This window comes from Lytechinus variegatus, chromosome 1 (genome assembly GCF_018143015.1).
Source record: "Lytechinus variegatus isolate NC3 chromosome 1, Lvar_3.0, whole genome shotgun sequence".
Lineage (NCBI taxonomy): Eukaryota > Metazoa > Echinodermata > Echinoidea > Temnopleuroida > Toxopneustidae > Lytechinus > Lytechinus variegatus.
Window position 1 is genome coordinate 31,951,598 of NC_054740.1, and position 22,907 is coordinate 31,974,504.

At 35.6% G+C, this 22,907-nt stretch overlaps 1 protein-coding gene across 1 annotated transcript; it reads left to right on the plus strand.

The window, feature by feature from the left end:
* Positions 1–1,619: 1,619 nt before the first annotated feature.
* On the plus strand, positions 1,620–8,377 carry LOC121411491 (somatostatin receptor type 5-like). Its single transcript, XM_041604259.1, has one exon. The coding sequence runs from the start codon at positions 2,233–2,235 to the stop codon at positions 3,346–3,348; it is 1,116 nt and encodes a 371-aa protein (XP_041460193.1). The 5' UTR covers positions 1,620–2,232; the 3' UTR covers positions 3,349–8,377.
* The last annotated feature ends 14,530 nt before the right edge of the window (positions 8,378–22,907 follow it).

Here is a 22,907-nt window from a genome sequence, read left to right on the forward strand (position 1 = left end):
TTTCCCTTATAGGTTGGCTAAACAAAATCTAAAGAGTGTAAATTTACTGAGAGATTACATTTCTGAATTAATTACGTCCTTTCCCCCCTGTTATCACGAAACTTTCCATTAAGAAATTTCCAATTATTGAGTTAGTTTTTTTTAATAGATTTCAAATATTGATTTATTTCATTTCATCAAAACATTCACATGAACAAAAACACAAGCAAAATCAGAGGCAGCAAGAATTGAGGAATCGACTTAAACGTGACAATGTAAGGCAAAACCAAAAATACATAACGTACAGAAATAAAAGAACGAAATACATTCATTATATATAGGTTTCATACGCAGAACGTAATGAACAAACACATTGACATAATGCACTCATCTTTTTTAAGTTTGCATGTTGAAATAGAATTGATCATGATTGTAATACAATTAAACTGATATAACAGTGCGTATCAAAAAAAAAGTTTACACTTTGAAAAAACCCTGGGATTTAAAAAATATATACGACGTGTGGGTATTTTTTTCACATATAATTATGGGTTTGGGTCTCATCTATCCAATGAAAGAAAAAAGTTTTGACAGAATGTTACACTTGAGTGAGCAATGTCCATTTTTGTAAAGCTCGCAGAAATCTGTTTGCGTAGAAATGCTTGTTTTCACGCTGTGTCAAGGGGAAAGGGCGAAATCAAACTTACCCTGCGAAGGATTTCTCATAAATTTCCCTAACACTTTTAGCCAATTGAAATAAAACGGATACATTCAAGCATTTTGTAACAATTTTGCCGCCCAAATTTGAAATTTTAACACTTAGTAATCACAACCTTTACCCTTTTTGTGCCGGCTGGATCTGAGGACATAACTGAATCTGAACAAAAGTTTATATCAGACATCTCAAGCATTTTTCACTAAGTTTTTAACATTTAAAGTGGGTTTACATTATATTTTTAATTTGATACTTGTTCCTACGCACTTTTTCCAAGCTTGACAATGAATAACAAAATGAAAATCAAGCCTCAGCCATTTCATGTAAATCACAGCTCAGTGTAAAGCAAATATCGTCACGATGGCCTCAGTGTGTGGGGAGTGCGGTGGGGCGCAATGCACTCTTCGAAGTGTTTTTGGCAAGGAAACAAGTTTAAAAAGGTAAAAGATGTCTTCATATCAATTTTACTAGCTAAATTCCACGTGTTCTTCATGATTAAGGTCTACTTTTATTCGCATAACTATTTCAAAGTTCTGCGCAAATCATTTTTCAAAATTAAGTGGTGCCCACTCAAGCGGAAATATTTTTCGACAGTTATATCGTAATTTGCTTAAATGGATCGGTACCAATGCTAAAATGTGGAAAAGTCGTCAGGATATTACAAATATATAATTTTACAGGATTTTTTCTAAGTGTAAACTTTTTTTTGATACGCACTGTATATATATACACATATAAAAAGATAAATACAAACAGGGAAAATAAAGCATTTGTCAACATTGGTATGAATTATTTGTTATATGATAAAAATGATCGTTCAGATTTATATTTCACCCAGAATAAATAAATAAATTATATATATATATATATATATATATAATTAACTGTACTTTGACGATGAAGTACTGTCTTTATTCATAAATCAAAATATATGAATCTCAAATTCCAATGAAAACAAAGTAACTACCAGTTCCCCATGAAATGATGTATGCATTTCTCCTCTCCATTCTATGACGCGTCCTTGTTTCTTAGGGTGAAGGTCGACTGTGAAAAGATAAACACAATTCTATTTTTAATCATATTGATTTTATTTTCTTAAAGGTTGACTGTGAAATATAATGTAGGACCTTAAATATTGCTAAACGGCTTTAAGCGCTCATAGAAAAAAAACACCAGCAGACCGTTTAACGTAAATTGCGATTAGGCGAATAGAGACGTGGCCTCCGCAGAAAGCTTGGAAGCCAATTGAAACGCGCCTCTACCTTGTGCGGTGACTGTGATACGCACAACTGACCAATGAGAGATGTGGAGCGTGAAATCATGTACAGGCGCATGCGCTGAATGATCCCATATCCTGTGTTTTCGCTGATTACTCGTACAACTTCAGTGACGAGAGTGATTTGCAAGTATCTAGTGCCTTGTTGGTGTCTCCTCCATTCACTTCATGACTTGGTGGTGTTTTTATATAAAGCGCATCCTCTTACCATGCCCACTTTAGAAAGTTCAGAGCGTTAGGAGAGAAGCACAACGATTCACTCATGGATCTCGATTGCGAGGACAGTTTTAACATTACAATTGAAGATGTCCCTTACATGACATATGGACCGGGACACGTCTTTTACATCGCGGCGTTTCTCCCTCTTCTCTTGGTGGTCGGTGTGCTTGACAACCTCGCCTTCATCTATGTCGTGCTTAAAATCCCTCGGATGCGAACTTGTACTAATTGCTACCTTCTGAATTTGGCGATTTCTGACATCATTTTTCTTTTGATGGCAATTGGAGAGAAAATTTGGCGATTTGCTGTCTCACCGATTAGGGATGATGATGGCCCTATGGGTCGGAGTGGTTGTATCTGGGTATTCCTCTTCTCTGACACAGCTTACATTGCTTCATTGTTCTTCATTACCCTCGTGTCTGTTGAACGGTTCTGCGCAGTATGTCGTCCACAGAAGAAGAGTGAAACGAGTAAATTTTACAAAACGGCAGTTGTAACTGTAGCCTCTTGGATTATATCGGCCATAGCGTCTGCATCATTAACACCGTCCAATCTCTTTTTAAATAAATTCTGTATATCATGGCCTCCTGGGGAGCAATTTGCCGGCTATCCGGAATCATTCGCGTTGTGTCATCCCTTACATGAATGGATTAGTGCCTATGCACAAGGTATGCAGACCATCCCTTTCTTTATTTCTCTCGTTGTTAATGTAGTGCTTTACATCGAGATCATCCGAGGTTTGAACAGGTCAATAGAAAGGTTGCGAGTTCATGGAGGAACCAAAGACAACGACACAAAAATGAGAGATCAAGTGGCGAGAATGCTCGTGATAAATGGTGCATTCTTCTTCTGTTGTTTAGCTCCTTTCGAGATCGTCTCTGCATTGAACATGATTGCTTCACTGTCAGGGGACGACTTCATCGGGGATTCGAAAACACAGGAAGTGCTCTCTTATACCGGTAGGTCTCTTTCCTACATCAACGCTGTCATCAATCCAATCATTTACACCTTAATGAGTAATCGTTATCGGGACGCATTCAAGCAAGCATTCCACATTAACACATCGGGTTCATCACGGCGGTTACCTTCAAGCAAGTCAACCACTCAGGCTACTACCCAGGAGTACCTTAAAATAAGCCAAGCCGACACTAGAATGTAAATACTTCCTGAATTATCTCTGATGCTGATTCTCAGTGTAGACATGTGTCTTGGAATATGATTCAGTACGCCCTGTTGAGCAAAAATAGTACAAAAGTCACGTATTGAAACCACACTTTCTGCTGGAAGTACGCTACGCAGTTTCTAGTCGCATTGTTTATTCCGGACCTTCGCTCTGCGAAATGATCGGTGTAAAGCCTGAAACTTTATTGACATTTCTCTCCAGCTCTCTATCTTACTTATCCCGGACGCTGACATTTGCTGTGCTGAGCAATGGAAATGTAGCCGAAAGCCAGATCAATATGCCGGTGAATACTCGAGAGGTCGCCAGCTGGGGTCCTTAGTCTACAGGGCACTTACACGAATCTTCCTTTTTGTATCCTGGAGGTTTTATTTGAATGCTGTCCTTGAAATGAAAGCTGCAAATAAATATATTTGCCCTTACAAAAGATATGGGTAGTTGCCTGTCACAAGAAACGGTGACCTTTGCTAGATTCCGTTGCTATCAAGACAAGGAAAAAGTTACACATTATCATTGTTTTGAAGTGCAGTGATATTGAATCATGGATGTACATCCATGATCAATACTAAAACAACAATATCATTTTCAACTGCTAGTTGACGGGCAATTGTTTTTTCAAGAAGGAAGATGTGAGCGGACAAAACGTAAACACGGAGCTGGCTAGATATATCAGCTGTTAGAAGTGAATAGAATCTTCAAAGAAAGAGAAAAAAATTATGGAGAAGCCCACGCTTTGCAGTTCTTTTCTCACCCCTGAAACGTTGACAGAGACAACGAAATCAATTGGAAGGTTTTGAATTTTTAGAAGGCAAAGAATTTTGATTCAGACGATGATTGACCTTTTTGCAAAATAATGTTTCCCCCTTTGGAAAACATTGAATCCCTTCCTACTGATTAAAAAAGAGAGAACCGGGGGACAAACTTGAAATGGAAGAGGCTTAACATCTTCAGAGCAATGCAAAGACATTTGTAGTGTGGACGAAGGGATGCTACATGGAGAGTTTGCAGCATTTTAAATATACTCTTTGATAATATTAATATCTTAGATTATATCTATAAAAGTCAAAGACGAATTAAATTTTGTACAGGAATATGCATTGTGATTAAAATTTTGTATGATAAGTAAAAAAAATATGTATATCAATTTTGAGAAAATCATCACTAAACCCGCATTTTACTTATATTTCATGGATATATTGTAAAGTGTAACATTGGTTTTTCAGCAAGTTTGCTCTAAAATATTTTATTTTCAAAAGTATTCTTGTTCAAATGCAGAGGTACAGATAATGCTCGTAATAGTTATTAGCTTCAGTTTGAGCAATTAGCATACAATGTAGTGTCCCAGATTAAGTTAAGATGTGCGTATATCTGTTCCGATGGGTTTGCTCGTATGCGTGTGTGAGGTTTTGTGCGTTTTCTGGAGGATTTGCGTGTATGAGATTGTGTGCCTGTATAGGGGTGCGAGCGTGTGTGTGCAGATATCATACCCATTTTTTAAACTATAATTTCTCCTCTAAATCTCTTAGAAATGCTAAATAAAAAAATAATAATGTCATTTTTTTTTATTAACATGATTTGTTTTTGTGAATAGGGTTTACGATATTCGATATTGGGCAGGTTTAGATATACTGCAAAACTTTTGTGATGATAAATCTTCCTAACATGACTGTCGTCCATGACTTTTTTTTTCGTTAGGACGCTATTTTTCATCGGTTTAAGAAAAACATCTAGTAAATATTTGTTAACTCAAAGAGAGAGAGGGGGAGGGGTAAGGTTGAGCTTGAGTAAACGAGTATACACCATAATGATAATGTATTTAAGTAAGATGATGTTATAAGAACCATCGCCGATTTTTTTTTTTTTTTTTTTTAGTTCTCAAAATATAGGTATCATTGGTTTCCACAACATATGTAAATAAAAGATATAAAAGGTTCAGTGGAGACCGCTCAGAAGAATTATTATCCTTTAAACAAAGCGCTTACCAAAGTCACATCTTTCAGATTGTGAATTCTAATCATGTAATGCATTGTTGTTACATTAGGCATCGCTACTGCATTACCGGTTGTAACAGTGCCTCTGTAAGCGCATTGTTACTGCTAACAACGTTTCTGTGCGCTTAGTACTGAATTTTGTTTTTAAATCAAGAAATCGCAACTAATACAACAAATCTAAAGAAAGACAACGTTACTTAAAAGTATTTTGAACGTGCCAAATATTTCAGAAAGGGTTCATCATTATCATGCAAATATATATATTGATTTATATCTATTGTTCTTATAACCGACGTACAAAGGTTTCTTCACGCACATACACACACACCCACTCACGCACATGCCCAGACATACACACACACATATGGTAAAACCTATACCATATCTTATTTACAAGCACCAAAGAAAGACAAGATTTTTTTCTCGGTGAAAAGTGTGATGTATCTGTGGTATGAACACGGTGATACGAATGAGTGTGTGTCATTTTGCTCTGTGTGTGTGGGTGTAATGATGATTTATTATGGTTTTGATGAGTAGAATGAAGTATGGTGATAATATGTGTATGAATGAATGGTGTAATATAAAGCTAGTATCACCGTTAACCCTCCAGGGAGCCACTTGGCATGGCAATACCCCCAGTGATTGAAATATGATAGAAATGGTGCCAGGCTGTTTGAACGCATAACACACTCACATTTCACAGCAGGTAAAAAGGGCGCACAAAGATTTGGCGTCAACCGTATTGATTCTTAACGGCGCCGTGCCGCTTTGGCTCTGTGAGGGTGGGGACAAGATCTTTTTTCGCTTAATATTACACGCATAGGTAAAACTTTTAGGCGGTGGAATTTATGATTTTCTCCCATTATCTTTCTTTACCAAGGCCGATATGGGAAAGGAGAATGATTGCTAATACTGATAGACCAAAACTCTGCCATTTTAGTTCTCATACTTAATGTGTAAGATGTAATTGGTTCACGTCGCATGAATTATTTAGGTACCGTTTGTTTGCGATAATTATGTTGATGTGTTTTATTACTATGTTCGTTGTCAGGGATTGTACTCCCACCTGTGTATACATGCATCCGAAGAAAATGATTACTTCTTACGTAATCATGGTGACGTTGACTTTGATAATTATGCTTAGATACTTTAATCTGCAACAATTAGTTAACATCTTGAATAAGAAGTCGACAGTAAATGCATGTGATTTGTTTATGTTTCACCTATATTGATAATCAAATCTGAATAGAATCTATGGATGTCATGTTTCATGTCTATAGGCCAGTTATATTTTGGTAAGTAAGAAAACAAGGCAACTGTTGGGGTTTTTTCCTGCGTGTGTTCCCTGCTGGAAAGAACACAGTTGTCCTACAGTGTGTTCACATACTGAACTATGTGAATTATTATTTACTCTGTGAAATGCCCAAATTCAACAACGTAAAGTTATTTTGACACTGTGGACACCTCGACTGTGTTACTGCTTACAGCGTGTTCCCATGGTTGACTACATGTATGTGATTATGTGAATCATACTGTTGAAATGCTCAAATTTAAAAGTGCGAAGGTAATTTCACATTGTATGCCACACGGTGAACACACTGTGGATCACACCGTGGGACAATATGAGAGTTGTTCTCAAATCCTCTTTGTTTAGTAAAAATTGTGATCGATTTAAAATAACTTTAGATAGTTTTAGAATATTCCAGAATACACTGTAGTTATTATTTTTTTTCATAGTCATACATCACGAACAGTAACGGGCAATAGTAAAATTATACCTAACACTAGTGACAGTATAGCAACCTAGTGGGTACAAATCAGGAAGCAAGAGAAATATGCGAACCTTGCTGTGACCTTGTCATATCCATGATTAATCGTCTTGTAATATTGATTTTTTTAAAGAAAACAATGCTTCTGTCTCCTATAACTCTTATGATTCAAACTGTTATTAAAATAGATTATCAGAGGTAAGTTAAAATAAGTAAGTCACTGTATAATAATATGTATACCAAAAGTAAGTTACAAAGCTATCCTGGCGAAATAAGTAGGTGTCGGTGACCTACAAAAAGAAAACATAAGACTCTTTGATATCTTGTTTTCGATAATTCTTTGGGCCGCATATAAAATGCCATATTTTTAAGTAACCATTTGTCGTGATCATGCTGATAATTGTTCCTCACTATCATGGAGATTGGAATTAAAATTGAAATAAGCATTCCATTTAGAGGATTTGCAGAGGGTCTCAATTTTAATTTGATTTGCTACATCAATAACAGGAATGAATTATTTTCGATTCATGGTATTACTCATCCAAGCAAAATACGATCCTGAAGAGATATTCAACATTACGGATGTATGGAGTATATACCAAGAATAAAAATAGATTTTGTCCGGATCGAAATGTTACCCTGTATCGGCCATTATTGCATTTGCCATTTTATGAGATTTCCATTGTTGTGAGAGAGAAATCAATATCTGGTCTGACCCGAATCTCTAAATCTTGTCAGGCTTTGAAGGTTGTATTTGCGATTTCATAAGACCTCGTTATGTAGGGATTTGAGAAATTAGTGTCGAAAAAAAAAAATATTCCATTCTGAAATTATGTATGAATAAATGAAATTGTGATCATTCTACATCCAAAAAACTAAAGGGAAAATATTGAAAAGGGCTCCAGCCTGCTTCAGATTACAGTGTCCCCTAAAACAAAGTAGGAGTAACAAATTTTGTTTGAATTTGAAAGAAATTAAGTCTTATTTTGTGAAAAAAAGTACCCAAGGATAATATATGAATTCAGCTGATATAATGTCTTTATTTTACAAAACATTTCAAAAGAGCACTTTAAAAGAACCCAGTAGCTTTTGATATTTCACTGGCATACCTGGTGGTTTACAAGCTATTTATTGCAATAGTGGTGTTTGATTTGAATATTCATAAATATGAATGCATTGTTCTCGTTTGTGATGAGATGAGTACGTCAGGTAAAGTATTGTCGAAATAAAATAATGCGTACAAAACCATTTCTTTCACCAGAATTTTATTTTTATGTCATTCAGCAATTCAAATGAGTTATATAGATCTTTGTTTTTTTTGCACAATGTGAAGCATTACGTCTAATTTCATGAAACGTGAATGTCAGCAATATTGCTATCATAGAATTTTGCCGCCAGTACTGAAATCCGTCGTCCTCGCGCAGACACTGACTTTCGCTGGTTTACAGCATGCATCAGTATGATTCATGTTATAATGAGATGCATTCAAGTAAGGAGTCTTCGATAGCAATGGGCTAAGGACTCTTCAAATCTACATGAATGATTGAAACCACCCTTCGTGTCTGATAATCCCAATGACATCTGATGTTTTGTCAAACAACTAAAATACGAAAATATACAAATACTTAATTATCACAATTTTGTCAAGTTTCTGCTGTAACTGTCTAATTACAAATTCTGATGTACAAATATGTTGGTTGGTATAACCATGGCTCTAGTAGGATCCATGGTATAACCGACTATCGGCCATGAAGTCTCACCAAACTGCCGCATGCAATTAAAATCACTTGGTACAACCTGCTGTTTTCTAAGCAGCGTGTCCAGTGATGAGATGTTTAAGGTAATTAAGTGATGCAAAAAATACTCGGAAAAAATATACGATAGTGCTAAAAAAAAGCGGTGCAGAGAATAAACATATGTGAGTGTAATTATGAGGATACTTCTGGATACTGAAGTATCATGATCATGCAATCAATCAATATACAAAAGAAACTTGATAAAGACCAGTTTTCAAAAATAATTTTGAGCGTGAGGTAATGTTTTCAATAGTTCTCGAAAGTACAGGATTCATCATTGTCATTTCAAATTCAATCATTTTTCATTTTGTTAATATTATGGTTACCTACGTCATTGCAAAAGATCTAACAAAAAGAAGAAAAGGGTACATATAATTTTCTTTTCAACGAGATCTAATAATTCTAAAATATTTCACAATCACAGTTGTTCACTTCAGCAAAATATGAAATATTTACACAATTTTGGCGGATGTTGAATGTGAAGAAAAGAGTCAAAGCTATTGAATGATTCATCAACCTGAGTAACCTGAGTCATTTGTTTCAAAAGGATTATATCAATAGCGTAATGAACAAGGCATGCTTTTTTACTGTATTTGAATTAAAAAATATGTATGTAATTGTACAAGGTAAGGAATGCTTCTAAAAGGCAATAAGAGATTATAGAAATCCTTTAATCTGTAAGTAGAAGATGCGTACCTATAGCACCACCTACTCCCCAAATCCATCATCTAAGACATAGCTCTAATAACAATTTTTAGAATCTCTAAACATGCCAAAAGAATGAAATCTTGATCTCTCAGCGGTATTAGGTATTCCCATGAAATGAAAACGATACTTAAATAACCTTAGCGGCTGTTTTTACAAAGCCTCGTGTGGTAGTAGAATATCGGTTCCCGGTTTTTCTTTCAGCATAATTTTATTTTCATATGAATTTGGGTGGTAAGCTGCATTTGCCTAGAACGCCATGTAATCTGACTTCATCGTGCAAAATGCATTTTCTTTGCGAACCCGGATCGTCGTCCCGCAAACTATAGGCAGTCTAAATAAACTTTGAAAGCCATTGATCGAAAATAGATTTGGTTTATTATTGGGAGTGCTTCTGGGTTGGGATATTGAGAGGTTGAATTGGATCAGATAATTTGAGTTCATTCTAGTGAATTGTGCTCTAACTATCCGCATACATTCGTAATTCCGAAGGTTCGGTTATTCGGGCCCACGATTGGGCAAAGCAAATTTTCGGAGTATTTCATTTCATGTCTATTTCGAACAATAAAATATGGATTTTCATTTTTTCATTCCGAAGGTTCGTATTTCCGAAGGTTCGTAATTCCGAAGGTTCGTCATTCCGAAGGTTCGTTAATCCGAAAACGAAATAAGGTTCGTAATTCCGAAGGTTCGTTAATCCGAAAACAAAATGAGGTTCGTAATTCCGAAGGTTCGTCAATCCGAAAACGAAATAAGGTTCGTTAATCCGAAAATTAAATAAGGTTCGTATTTCCGAAAATGAAAATAATTCATGTTAGTAACAAAAACGGTGTTGTCATTACAAGATTACACGTTATTATGCAATGATAGTAATAACGATCGGTGATACATGCGTGTGTTGTGGCCAAAAGCATGTATTTCATCAAAAATAGGCGCCCTTATCAAGCATAGGCTAATTTCGATTTTATCTGAGCAATTGCTGCATAAGCAAATGGTTTAAAGATGCATGGGATCAAGTGTGTTGGTCTCGTGCGAGTAACCTCTAGATAATAGGATTTGAATTGGAGGGGATGTCATTTTTAATAACAGCTTCTGCTGGTAATGAAAATAAAAATAATACCAATAATGATCCTTGTGAGATGTTGAAAGCGCGAATCGTAAGCTCAAACTAGTAGACATTTCATGTAACAAGACGTGAACTTAAGCATTCTGAGAATTTTTTGTAATCGTTAGAAAGATGTGTATCTTTCTAAAGAATTAACGCGAGGGCGAGCTGTAATTTGTATAATGACACTGGGCCCGTTGCATCAAACTTTTTTACCTGAGAAAACTCAGGTTGTTTTTACCGGAGTTTTTGCCCTGTGCTAAAGTCAATGGCAGAAATCAGACTAACCTTAGTTTTCTGGGTTTTTTTACCAGAGTTTTCTCAGGTAAAAGGTTTTATGCAACAGGCTTCAGAAAGTAACCTTTTAATGACTGCATTTAGTGACTCATGAATAGAATAAATATCTCACGAACTAAATAATGAGAGCGCGAACCACAAGCTTAAAATTTGCGATATTCCAACCTGAAAACTGGACATTTTATACTTTTTTTGTAACCAGGAATAGAATGAGTCCCTCAAGAAACAATACTTGATGCCAGCGAGAAACGTGAGCCATTTTTTGCCGATTTTCCAACCTGAAAACTGGACATTCTAAGCATTATTGTAAAAAAAAAATAATAGCTGGGAGAACAGTTTTCAGAACTGAAGTGGCTTCCCTGGGTAAATAATACCTATATCATTATTATCATTCTAGGCCTACAAGAAATTTCCAAAAGTTTGAGCACGTGATTCGCTCGCAACATCTCACAAGGATGCCCTTTTAACAGTAATTGAACAAAAAGGCGAATTTTACATCTTCAGATTTGATTTTTCCCCCAAACAGCTTGCTCGCTACGCTTGCAGAAATAAAACGTAAATATATAACTTATCAATCAATGATCACTTAAATTTTTTTGCTCGATTTAATTACTACAAAACACACAACCTTTTTACACAGATGATAATCTCATGGCGAAAATATCCGTTTGCACCAAATTGCCCCTATTTGCGCCTTTTTTGGCTCCCCCCAAGGAAAAATACGTTCCGCCGCCACTGGTTGAAACACGCATCGTCTTCATGGCTAACTGCAAAAAGTTCTTTAAATGTCCCCTTTAGATCAGGTCAGAGCTTTATATATTTCGTATTTCTGTTCCCGCTTCTTGCTCGCAGTTATTATCTAAATTTAGTTACATAGGCATCTCGTTTTGAAGATCACAAACATATTGCCCATCATATTAAAAAAAGTATAGCTCGCGCTCGCATTATTTAAAAAGGGTTTATCATGTTATTACATATTTACTTTATTTTGTAAGTATAAAGCTAATTATTGACTGTTAGGACTGCCCTTTCAAAGAAACAAACAAAAATCAACTTTAAGCTGCCGATCGAGGAAAATATGGCTGAAAAAAAATTGCCTCCCCCCTTATTTGACGAAAGTTGGATCCGCCGGGAGGGAGGCAGGGGGCACATGCACCCCAAAAATGAAATAACAAACAGGGAAATGAATATTTTCCAAAATGGGAAAGTTCCTTTTTCCAAAGTAAATACGCCGTTTTTGTCTCACCTGCATAGCAGAGTGAGACTATAGGCGCCGCTTTTCCGACGGCGGCGACGGCGGCGGCGTCAACATCAAATCTTAACCTGAGGTTAAGTTTTTGAAATGACATCATAACTTAGAAAGTATATGGACCTAGTTCATGAAACTTGGCCATAAAGTTAATCAAGTATTACTGAACATCCTAATAGAGTTTCATGTCACATGACCAAGGTCAAAGGTCATTTAGGGTCAATGAACTTAGACCATGTTGGGGGAATCAACATCAAAATCTTAACCTGAGGTTAAGTTTTTGAAATGTCATCATAACTTAGAAAATATATGGACCTAGGTCATTAAACTTGGACATAAGGTTGATCAAGTATCACCAAACATCTTGCATGAGTTTCAGGTCACATGATCAAGGTCAAAGGTCATTTAGGGTCCATAAACTTTGGCCGAATTGGGGGTATTTGTTGAATTACCATCATAACTTTGAAAGTATGTTGGTCTAGTTCATAAAACTTGGACATAAGAGTAATCAAGTATCACTGAACATCCTGTGCGCATTTAGGTCACATGACCAAGGTCAAAGGTCAATGAACTTTGGCCATAATGGGGGTATCTGTTGAATTACCATCATAACTTTGCAAGTTTATTGATCTGACTTTTGAAACTTGGACATAAGAGTAATCAAGTATCACTGAATATCCTGTGCAAGTTTCAGGTCACATGATCAAGGTCAAAGGTCATGTGAGGTCAATGAATTTTGGCCACAGTGGGGGTATTTGTTGAATTACCATCCTATCTCTGTAAGTGTATTGGTCTAGTTCATAAAACGTGGAAATAAGAGTAACCAAGTATCACTGAGCATCTTGTGCGAGTTATACATGTAGTTCTCAAAGTCGGCACTGCTGCTATGTTGAATCGCGTGATGCAGGTGAGACGGCCAGAGGCATTCCACTTGTTCATGTTTTTTTTTCGAAATAAAATACCATTTTTTAAAGCATACAAGTTAAGTTAAGTTTTCAGGCTTGCGCTTCATACTCTCATTCGATTGGTGAAATATGCATCCTAAAGAGGTCACTAAATGCCTTCTTTAACAGATTTCTTTTTCTGTTCAGTATGTTTAAGCTCGCGTTTTGCGCTCGTGTTAATTCTTTAGTTAGATGCACATTTTTTTAATGACAGCAGAAATCTGTTTGGATTTTAAAAAACTTATTTTCATTTTTTATTTGAATACCCTAAAGTTAGCTTGTGATTCACGCCTGAAACACCTCGCAATAATGCCATCTTAAGAATGATTGACCCCAAAAAACGTTTTACAACTTTACCTTTGAAATCGTTTTACCAAGCGCTCGCTCATTATACTCTCTCCCGAAAAATAAACCCTAAATATACATTTTGCCATAATAAGAAGTCACTTCAAGCAAGTTTTTCTCTACTCAATCACTATCAAACACACAATGACTTCAAGCAGATGATCGCCAAAGTGCCCATTTTGACGTATGAGTTTCATTTTTTGGCTTTACCCCCCAAACGAAAATTCGTTCGGCCGCCCTTGCCTTCCCATCCTCATAACAATTGAACGGCAACAGTGTCCCCCGCCCCTTGCCTCTGCTTTCCCGGTTTTCATTTTTCGGATTAACGAACCTTATTTTGTTTTCGGATTAACGAACCTTATTTCGTTTTCGGATTAACGAACCTTCGGAAAAACAAACCTTATTTCGTTTTCGGATTAACGAACCTTCGGAACAACGAACCTTATCTCGTTTTCGGATTATCGAACCTTCGGAATAACGAACCGTCGGAATATCGCCACAAATGTTCGAATTAAAGAACCTTTTTTTCGCTTTCGGTTTAACGAACATCGAGGTATAGGCAATTTACGTGTTTCGGAATTACGAACCTTCGGAATAAAGTACCTTCAGAATTACGAAGTGTAACCCTAACTATCTACCCTTCTTCTATATAGGCAGCACAGAGTCAGCAGAAGAAGGGGATTTGCATTAAGAGATTTTTATCTTTGAAATTTTTTTTAATTATATGGATAATATAGTTTTCAAATTAAGTATTCAAAAATATCAAGGTAAAATTTACCAAACTATTAATCATAATCACCTCTCCATGCCTCACCAAACCCTATAAATTCGCCGAGAATTAAAAGTTTTGCATGTTCACCCAATTCATTTATACCTATTAATTTAATTTTGGGCGAATTGCAATCGCTTAAAACGACATTGTTTCTGTTATTATTGTTCGAGATTTACAATTTCTGATGACGTCAATGTCATGTACCTGAAGAACATTAAGATGAAAATGAATTATCATGAATAATGTTTCATGCAAAACAAAGGAAAGATTATAACTATACATATTTAAAACAGGGTTACGTGATTTAATATATACTAGAAGTCATAAAATAAACCCAACAATCTCCAAGGTGGTTTAAAAAAATTGATCAATTTATACAACCCCGGAAGTGCATCTTCATGAATGGATTCATGCCGAAACCTAGCATGGCCTACTCAAGTCATAAAGATGTTTTTTTCTGATGCAAATTTCTTTTTTCATTATTTTTTTCTTTCGCGCTCCAATTTCTTAATGCTGATTCGATATCAATTAAATAATCATGCTCTCAATATTGTCAGGTTATTGGGGAGCCCTCCTACATAACAAGAGGTCATGAACGTTGTTTACAGTTTATTAGTTACAGTTCTCCCAAGGTAAATTTAATCTATCAAGTATATAGTGAGAAAGATGGTACATTAAACGTGCGACTTCACTATACACACTGCAACAAAGAGTCACCCATCATAACACACACTGTCTTAAAAATATAACAATACCTATATACACACTCACACACAAACGCCGAAAAGGAAGACTTGTACATATTTGAAGACAGTAATATTACAAACTAATTCAATTCCTATTCTCAGTAGAAATATTATTTCATCTCAGTTTCGTTTCGAAATCGGTGTTTCTTAATTTACATATTCATCAAATTAAGTGACATTGTTCATATTACTCTTGCTGTGTTCTACAATGTAGATACATAGTCTTAGCATGATAAAAATAACAACTTAAAAATACAATGGTGCCGATATAAACATTTCCTCATCTTAAAAATTCCAACATATGAAAAATGAAATAATCATGAGGTTTCATTATAAGTTTAGTATAATGATGTTTTCAGAAATGCTGAATAGAGAAACGATGCAAGAAAAGCTACTAAGATATCAACAATGTATCTAGTTAATTAGTGTAATCTCTCACTCCCTCGCTGACACTCAGACGTACAACACGCACCCTTCCTCACCCAGGCAAATCATTTCTGTCCACATGTATACATGTATATACACAACTTCTCTTTTCCTCAATTTGTTCAACAGCCTCACTATCATATCTTTATTATCTATTGCATGTATCATGGTTATATGTTTATTTTTTCAAGTATTATATTTCGTATTCAGACGTGCTTATTGAGCATTTTGAGTGAGAACCACAATTTCATATCATTCGGGAGTAAAACAAATCAAACAGGGCGGAAAGAAAACCGCGTGACGATCAATGCGACAAAAAGTTGACCGAAGCATCCACCTTGGATTCAAAAGAGCGGAACATTGATTTTGTAGAACAGGTGCGAAATATTCCACAATCCATACCACTTTGCTTATAGTCTACACTTCAAAGGGTACCTTAGCCTTTCAAAGTACTGCTTTGTTGTCGCATCATCACCCACTATCGAGAAGACAAAATATTCCCAATTCCCTATCGGCACTACAACGCTTCCATTCCCCGACAAAAATCGAGCCGTATACAATTTCTTAGCTAACGGGCCATGGTTTCACATTTAACGCCGACTAGTTGTTGATTAGAAATGACACGTTGTGGTTATAGGAAAAATGAGGTTTCGATTAAGTGGCTACGGTGTCAAATAAAGGGTTACGGGGTAACTCATATTACGACACCGTGTATAAGATCGATTGGGTAATGGTGTTAATTTTTCATGTTCCAAAAGTTACACAATGGGGAAAAAACGAAGATACGATGCCAATTATGTTTGCCTTGGAAAGGTATTCATACTACGGGGGAGATTACAATGTCAGGATGTTTAATTAAAGATAGTCATTCTAAAACCATCATCATATAAGAAAAAATGAAGTACTTAACGATATTCATCTCGTAAAAACGGATGCATTGATTCAGAATTACCAACCTGTACACATCGGTATACTTGTGTATTTTTACTTTCTGTTTGCATGATTTTTCTGGAAAAGAAGTAATCTAGAACATAATTAATTGAAAATAAAGACGACGGCCAACTACTTTAAGTATGCTGGTAGGGAGGGATAGATGGGACCGATTCTTTGCAATTGTAAAACAAAGCACGCAGGTGATAATGTGAATCAGATACTTTGATACTTCAGGTAGTGTTTCCGAAGATGATTAAAACAAGAGCCAGAAGGAAGAAAGCAAATAGAGTGATACAATGTAATAAAGATGATAACATTACAGATCTCCAGGGCTCTTTCTTTGCATTATCATATTGAATAGCATGGATCAAAGATGATAATCACCCATCGGATGCTGTGATAAAGTACTACACTAAGCTTGGAGGAAATCTGAGGAAACTTTGAGACAAACGTGTCTGAAGAAGCGGTAAATGTCACACGGGTAATAATTGGATCATGTTCGGGTAATATCATTGATTTTTTTTCCAGAAATGTTATAGGAAGAATAAGAGACAATAATAAAAAAAAACAAGAACAAGGAAACAAGAAAATGGGGATGAAATGTCATCAAAAACTTATCTTAGGATGATCTATCGAGGAACATTTTACCCAGTTGTATCTATCATCGATTGCACCAATCAACATTTGGAATAAGAGAATAATTCATCTTTCAACAATTCAGAAAACAACCTTTTTTAGCTCTTATCCTTGCTCTTGTTCTCTATTCTTACCAGTGGCATATCTTTATCACAATAATTACTACAACACCCGTATATATCTTTGTCTGTTTAATAATCTACCGTTTCATTGTCTGACTATCAGATGCGTTCATTTGATGAAGCTGTCAACTTAGGCTGTACCTGCCTGTCAACAAAATGTTTATGCAAAGGTACTATTTGACAGGCCTCCATGATGATTTGATTCATAATGATATTTTCATGCTGGGCGAAATTAAAGACATAAAATATGCGAAAATTGATCTCATGAGGTGAAAACTAGGTTGAGGTTGAATTTTCTTTTTATCAAAACTTTTATTTCTATTATGAAATATAAAAAACCCATCAAATTCAATGACAACCGTTGATATATTCATGATAAAACCGCGTTTACATCTAGATTAAGCCCAGTATTTTGACCCCTGCTTCTAAAGATTTTATATACATTGTAATATATTTTATTTTATGTGCAGAAAATTACCAATTTAAAGTAGCTGTAAACTCATAACCATTTTTCTTCTTATTTCTTATTAATTTCTTTTTGGGATAATTTTTACCTACAAAATAAAAACAAATACTTAATCAATTGGTTAGCAAATTGTTCTCCATGAAAATAGCGTCTGAATATTTAAGTAAACTAAGGATTTGCTTTATCATTACTATTAGAAAACTTCCATATCAACGGCAGTTAAAGATAATTATTTCTCCGTCGTAGAACCTGTCGATGAGGTTCGACTTAGAAAAAACATACGAACTGTTACCTAGTACAAGTTAAACCTGACTTGTTCATGTTTTCGGAAGCTGGAAGCCTCCTTTCCATTTAGTGTTGTATATATGTATAGATTTCGCATGGACGCACTACCTATAAGAATCTTTACTTAAAATTCGCAAGATAGAAAGCCTTTTGGGGATATGAGTGGGCCTTTTAAGAAGATTTAAAAGCTTTTACAAAGTAAGAACATCTTTGTCACATCTGCGGTGGACCCGAGGCACGTATCACCTCACCCACCACCCTCCCATCTGACTATCCAAACACACGAGCACAACTCTGGGCGCACTAGTCGTAACGGCTACGATCAATGTATGTAGTCGAAATGATCATATCGTAAGGAAAGGGCATGCAAAAACAATCATTTGCCTCAAAATGATTTTCTATCTGCAATGTATATCACTCTCTCATTAACGCATCTTCATGAGTATTATGCGTATTTTTCTAAATCTGGAAGAAAAAAAGTATACTCAAGAATGCAAAAAAAAGAAATGCTGCTTCTTAAATCAGTAAACACCAAGTGAAAGGTTTACCAGGTACAAATCCTACTTCCAGTTTCCTTTCACTCGACACTCATGATAAATATGATAAAATCTAGCCTTGCGTGCTTCTTTTCTGACTCCTGGTGGGTGTTTCATAAAGCTGTTCGTAAGTTAAGAGCGACTTTGAGAACGACTGGTGATCCCTTCTTGTGGTAAATGGTATATTCATTGGCGATGGTTTAGCGCGTAAGAAATGATCACCAGTCGTTCTTAAAGTCGCTCTTAACTTACAAATAGCTTTATGAAACGGCCCCCTGATTCGTGGCTTGATATCATTTCTCCATCTTGAAAGAACTAATTAAAACAGGTACCTGTCATGGAAAACGCTCTCTTTCTCGACGAAGCAAGATTCATTTATATTATGGTTCGTATTCGGGGATGAAAGGTTGTTGATGACTGGATTTGCAATGCTTATTATTCCATGGCAGACTTGTATACATATGACATAAACATTAGATTTGACACAAGGGAATGTCAGATCAATTTCGGTTCATCAGCGACTTTTTTTTCGAAGCTGACTATTTCAAACTGTAAAACAGCTCTCTGGTTTATTGTAGGTGACACTTACGAGTAATGTAAAGTGATGCAAAATCTGATGAAGATAAGGTGATTATGAAAACATATGAAATTTAGAATTTGGAATAAAAAGGGGGCAACTTGATTCGATAAAGATAGTGAGACAATGGAAGACAGAATAAAGAAACTATGCCACCAAGAGTGGTCATATGGAAAAGGGATAAGAAATAAAGCGATCGATTAAACACTATTTAACATTCAACAGTCCAAAGAGACAAGCATTCGAATTATCAATGACATTATATTGCGACATGTTATTATTTCGTGGGTATCATACGAGCTATTTTTAAAGGTATTAATCTATAAGGATGATATGGCTAAACAATTGTACCTTAATATGTGGTACATTGACAGCATCGTGGTTCAGTACTGCATGGCTTAAAGGGATGGTCCGGGCTGAAAATAAATGTGTTTATATCTTGATACAAAGAGTAGAATTCACTTAGCAAAATGCAGAAAATTTCATCAAATAACCACTTTCCCTTTTCTTATGTTATTACATAAAATCATGTTTTTTTTATTATTTCACATTTGTGTGAATAATGCCTCCATTATGATGAAATAAATTGCAGTAAATATCTAATGCACTAAATCAGATGTCAATCGAATTATTCTAGTTCTAGGAGGAAAAAATATGAATAAAACTATTTTCATATGATAAAATACAAAAGGACAAGTGGAGATGTAATATCATCAGTCCACCTAATGAATATTCATAACGACTGTTTTCAAAAAATATTACTAAACTTTAAAATTCAATAACTTTGTTGTTTTATGAAATTTTCAACATTTTGCTCAGTGAATTCTACTCTATTATTTGAATTATGAATACTTTTAGCCTCGGACCATTCCCTTAAACATTTAGTATTAAACGGACCATTAGTATTATTTAATAAGATTGTCAAGGTACCGTCATCACGATGTTCAGATAATGATCTTTCATGAATTAAAAAAGTGGACATGATTATATTTGACACATACATTATGGTTTTGATAAATGTTATCTTCAGTTGCTCGGTAGGAGAGAAGGAATGCCATTAATTACATTAAAAAACCACTAACAATATTTTCTTCTTCAAATACATATACACAATGCAATTACAAGATTCCCTTCAGTAAATGTTACTTCAGAGTATTGCTAAAGTTATTTGAGGAGTCGAGCTTCAATTAAATTATTCCTCACAGGAATGTTTCGCTAAAGTAGATCATGGCATCTTCCATAAACATAATAGAATCCAGTCAGTGTTCACAAAGTACAAGAACTATTTGATTACATCCAAAGCTGTGATGGATGAAAATTAAAGAGATAGAAAGCTGCTGCAGACACCACGTTTGATAATCGATAATGGATATCCGGTATAGATAGCAAAACTTCAGATTGAAGGAGTAGAAAGGCTGATAAAGGGATAGGGAGAGGAGTAGAAAGGAGGGGAGAAAGGGAGAGAGATGGAAATTAACGCAGCAATGTCTTACAAGACCGTATTTTGCCAACAATTCTGTCAATAGTACATGCTAGCCAAAATGCATAAAGGGGAAGAGTATTGTTAGGCAGCTGCATCCCTGACATCGAAATGATTCTTTTCGTCACATTCCCAACGAATGCGGGAAGAAGATACGCCATCTCTATTACCTCTTTCCCACCGACTGACACTAGGAGAATTATATCACACCATCTAAATGCAAAGCACCCATAATATAAAAAGGCATTTCAAATTGATGGCCACGTAAATGTAACATAGGGTTGACATGAAGAACCCAAAGAAACAAAAGAGAATGTATGGGGCATCATTTGTTAAATGAGAGGTGTCTCTTCTTTAAATCATTCCACTCAATCTTCTGGTTGACCTTCAGACGTGAACAAAAAGGTCCAATCGATTGCAACTATCCCCGCTCCAGGAAGCCAGAGCTGAGTGGGATGCAGCCATTCAGAGGCGTAGACAAAGGGTGTGCAAGGTTCACATTGACCCCAGGTTTGAAAATGAACGCACCATTTCTAATCGCAAAGTCATTACTTAATTGGCATTTAATTCGTAGCTATTTCTCCTCTCGTATTCTTGCATGTCTTGTTATGTTTGTATTAACGGCAGCGAGTGTGAGGACGCGAATTTTACGCCGTTTATTTACGACAAGCGATGCTCCTCCTCGAACAATTCTATCTACGCCCTCACGAAGGTATCGAATGACGTAGGGACGGTCTGCCTGGCTGTTTAATGAAACTCTTTGAATGGTATCAATAAGAAAATGCATCATCCCTATATGGTACGTTTATTTCAAAAGGTAACAAGTGTATCTAACGGGCCGCCCATATTGCACGTGGGTAATCGAATATTGATATGTGGATCTCTGCTTCTCTAAAATTCAGCCCGTAAAAGCATCGTGTCCAGATTTGGAAAGATGTGTCTTACCATCATAGCACATGAGATTAAAACAATATCAAAGCAGGATTTATGTCGTCTGGGTTCATATTTGTTGAATGAAATAAACAGATTAACTAGAAATGATTTAACTAGAATTACCCCTCTGCTGCAATGTCATCTCATGATTTGGTGATATATGTATAAGTAAGAATATGGGTTTCAAACACTTAGATATCAAATTAATTGCGGATGTTTACATAATTTAACTACGAAATATAATATATTATTTATTAAATTACATTGAAAGAATATCGAATGAATGTCGTTGTGGTAAATGAATAATCAAACCTGTGTTAGTGGCCACCTGCCTATAGTGACCACTAAAACCGATTCCCAAGGAGACAGACTATGTGCATAAGAACCTCTCTATAGCAGCCACCTGTCTAGAAAGGCCACATTTTGTGTTTTCCTTTTGGTGGTCACTATAGACAGGTTCAACTGTGTTTAATAATGTTTTTTTTATAGACATTGACTTATTGTTCAGACATGTATTGTATGTAAATATTTTTTTTTGTTCTGCTCTGAAGCGTCTTGAGCATGTAATCAAGATGGAAAGTGCGCTATACAAATTTCATGTATTATTATTGTTATCATTATTATTATTAAAGCTATAATTTTTTATTTTTCGTCTCATTGGCTCGGTGGCTATAAACCTCTCATAGTCCCATTTGCTGGAAGGCGGCGGTGTTCAAACTGAAGAGACTATAGACTATATGTTCAACACAGTGACGTGCATCATCCAATACGATATACAATAAATTTCACTTAGTGACATGTATTTTGTGACAAATCTCACCATCTTTATATATCTAAGCAACAATTTATCATAATATCCTGGTATTATGTCCCTGACAGCAAAGACAGTATGATATTATACACTCGGGACAATAATTCATATAGAATGGGACCCATTAAGAGAGCGTCGAACCCTCAAGTTCATACAGATAGTGGGCAGTACTGACGAAATTCTTGATGATTGTCTATGTTCTTCAAACCAGACGTATTGTACAAGGTACTGTTATGTTGAATGAAGTGTTCAATGATACTTGAGGGTTTATTTAGAGAATGATGCAGTTAACATGGTCAATGTGTTGTTTTTTCTCTTTCCAAGCAAAACACAATGGCATTTTTGTTCGTTAAAGTGTCTGTTTGTATGGAAGTCAAGTAATCGTTTATTTAGCCAGTTAAATTGACCATAATGATTTGAACTACTTTGTTCGAACATTGTGCAAAGCTGTATTGTTGTTAGAGGCCCGAAACTGCAGGTTTGCAGTTCTTCATGGAAATGGTTTTAAAAAGGAAAAATGAATGAAAATTTGATTTTATATATATATCTATAACACATGACGGAAATGTGTAACCCATTGTAACCCATCTGTCTTCGTAAGCCTTCAATTCCAA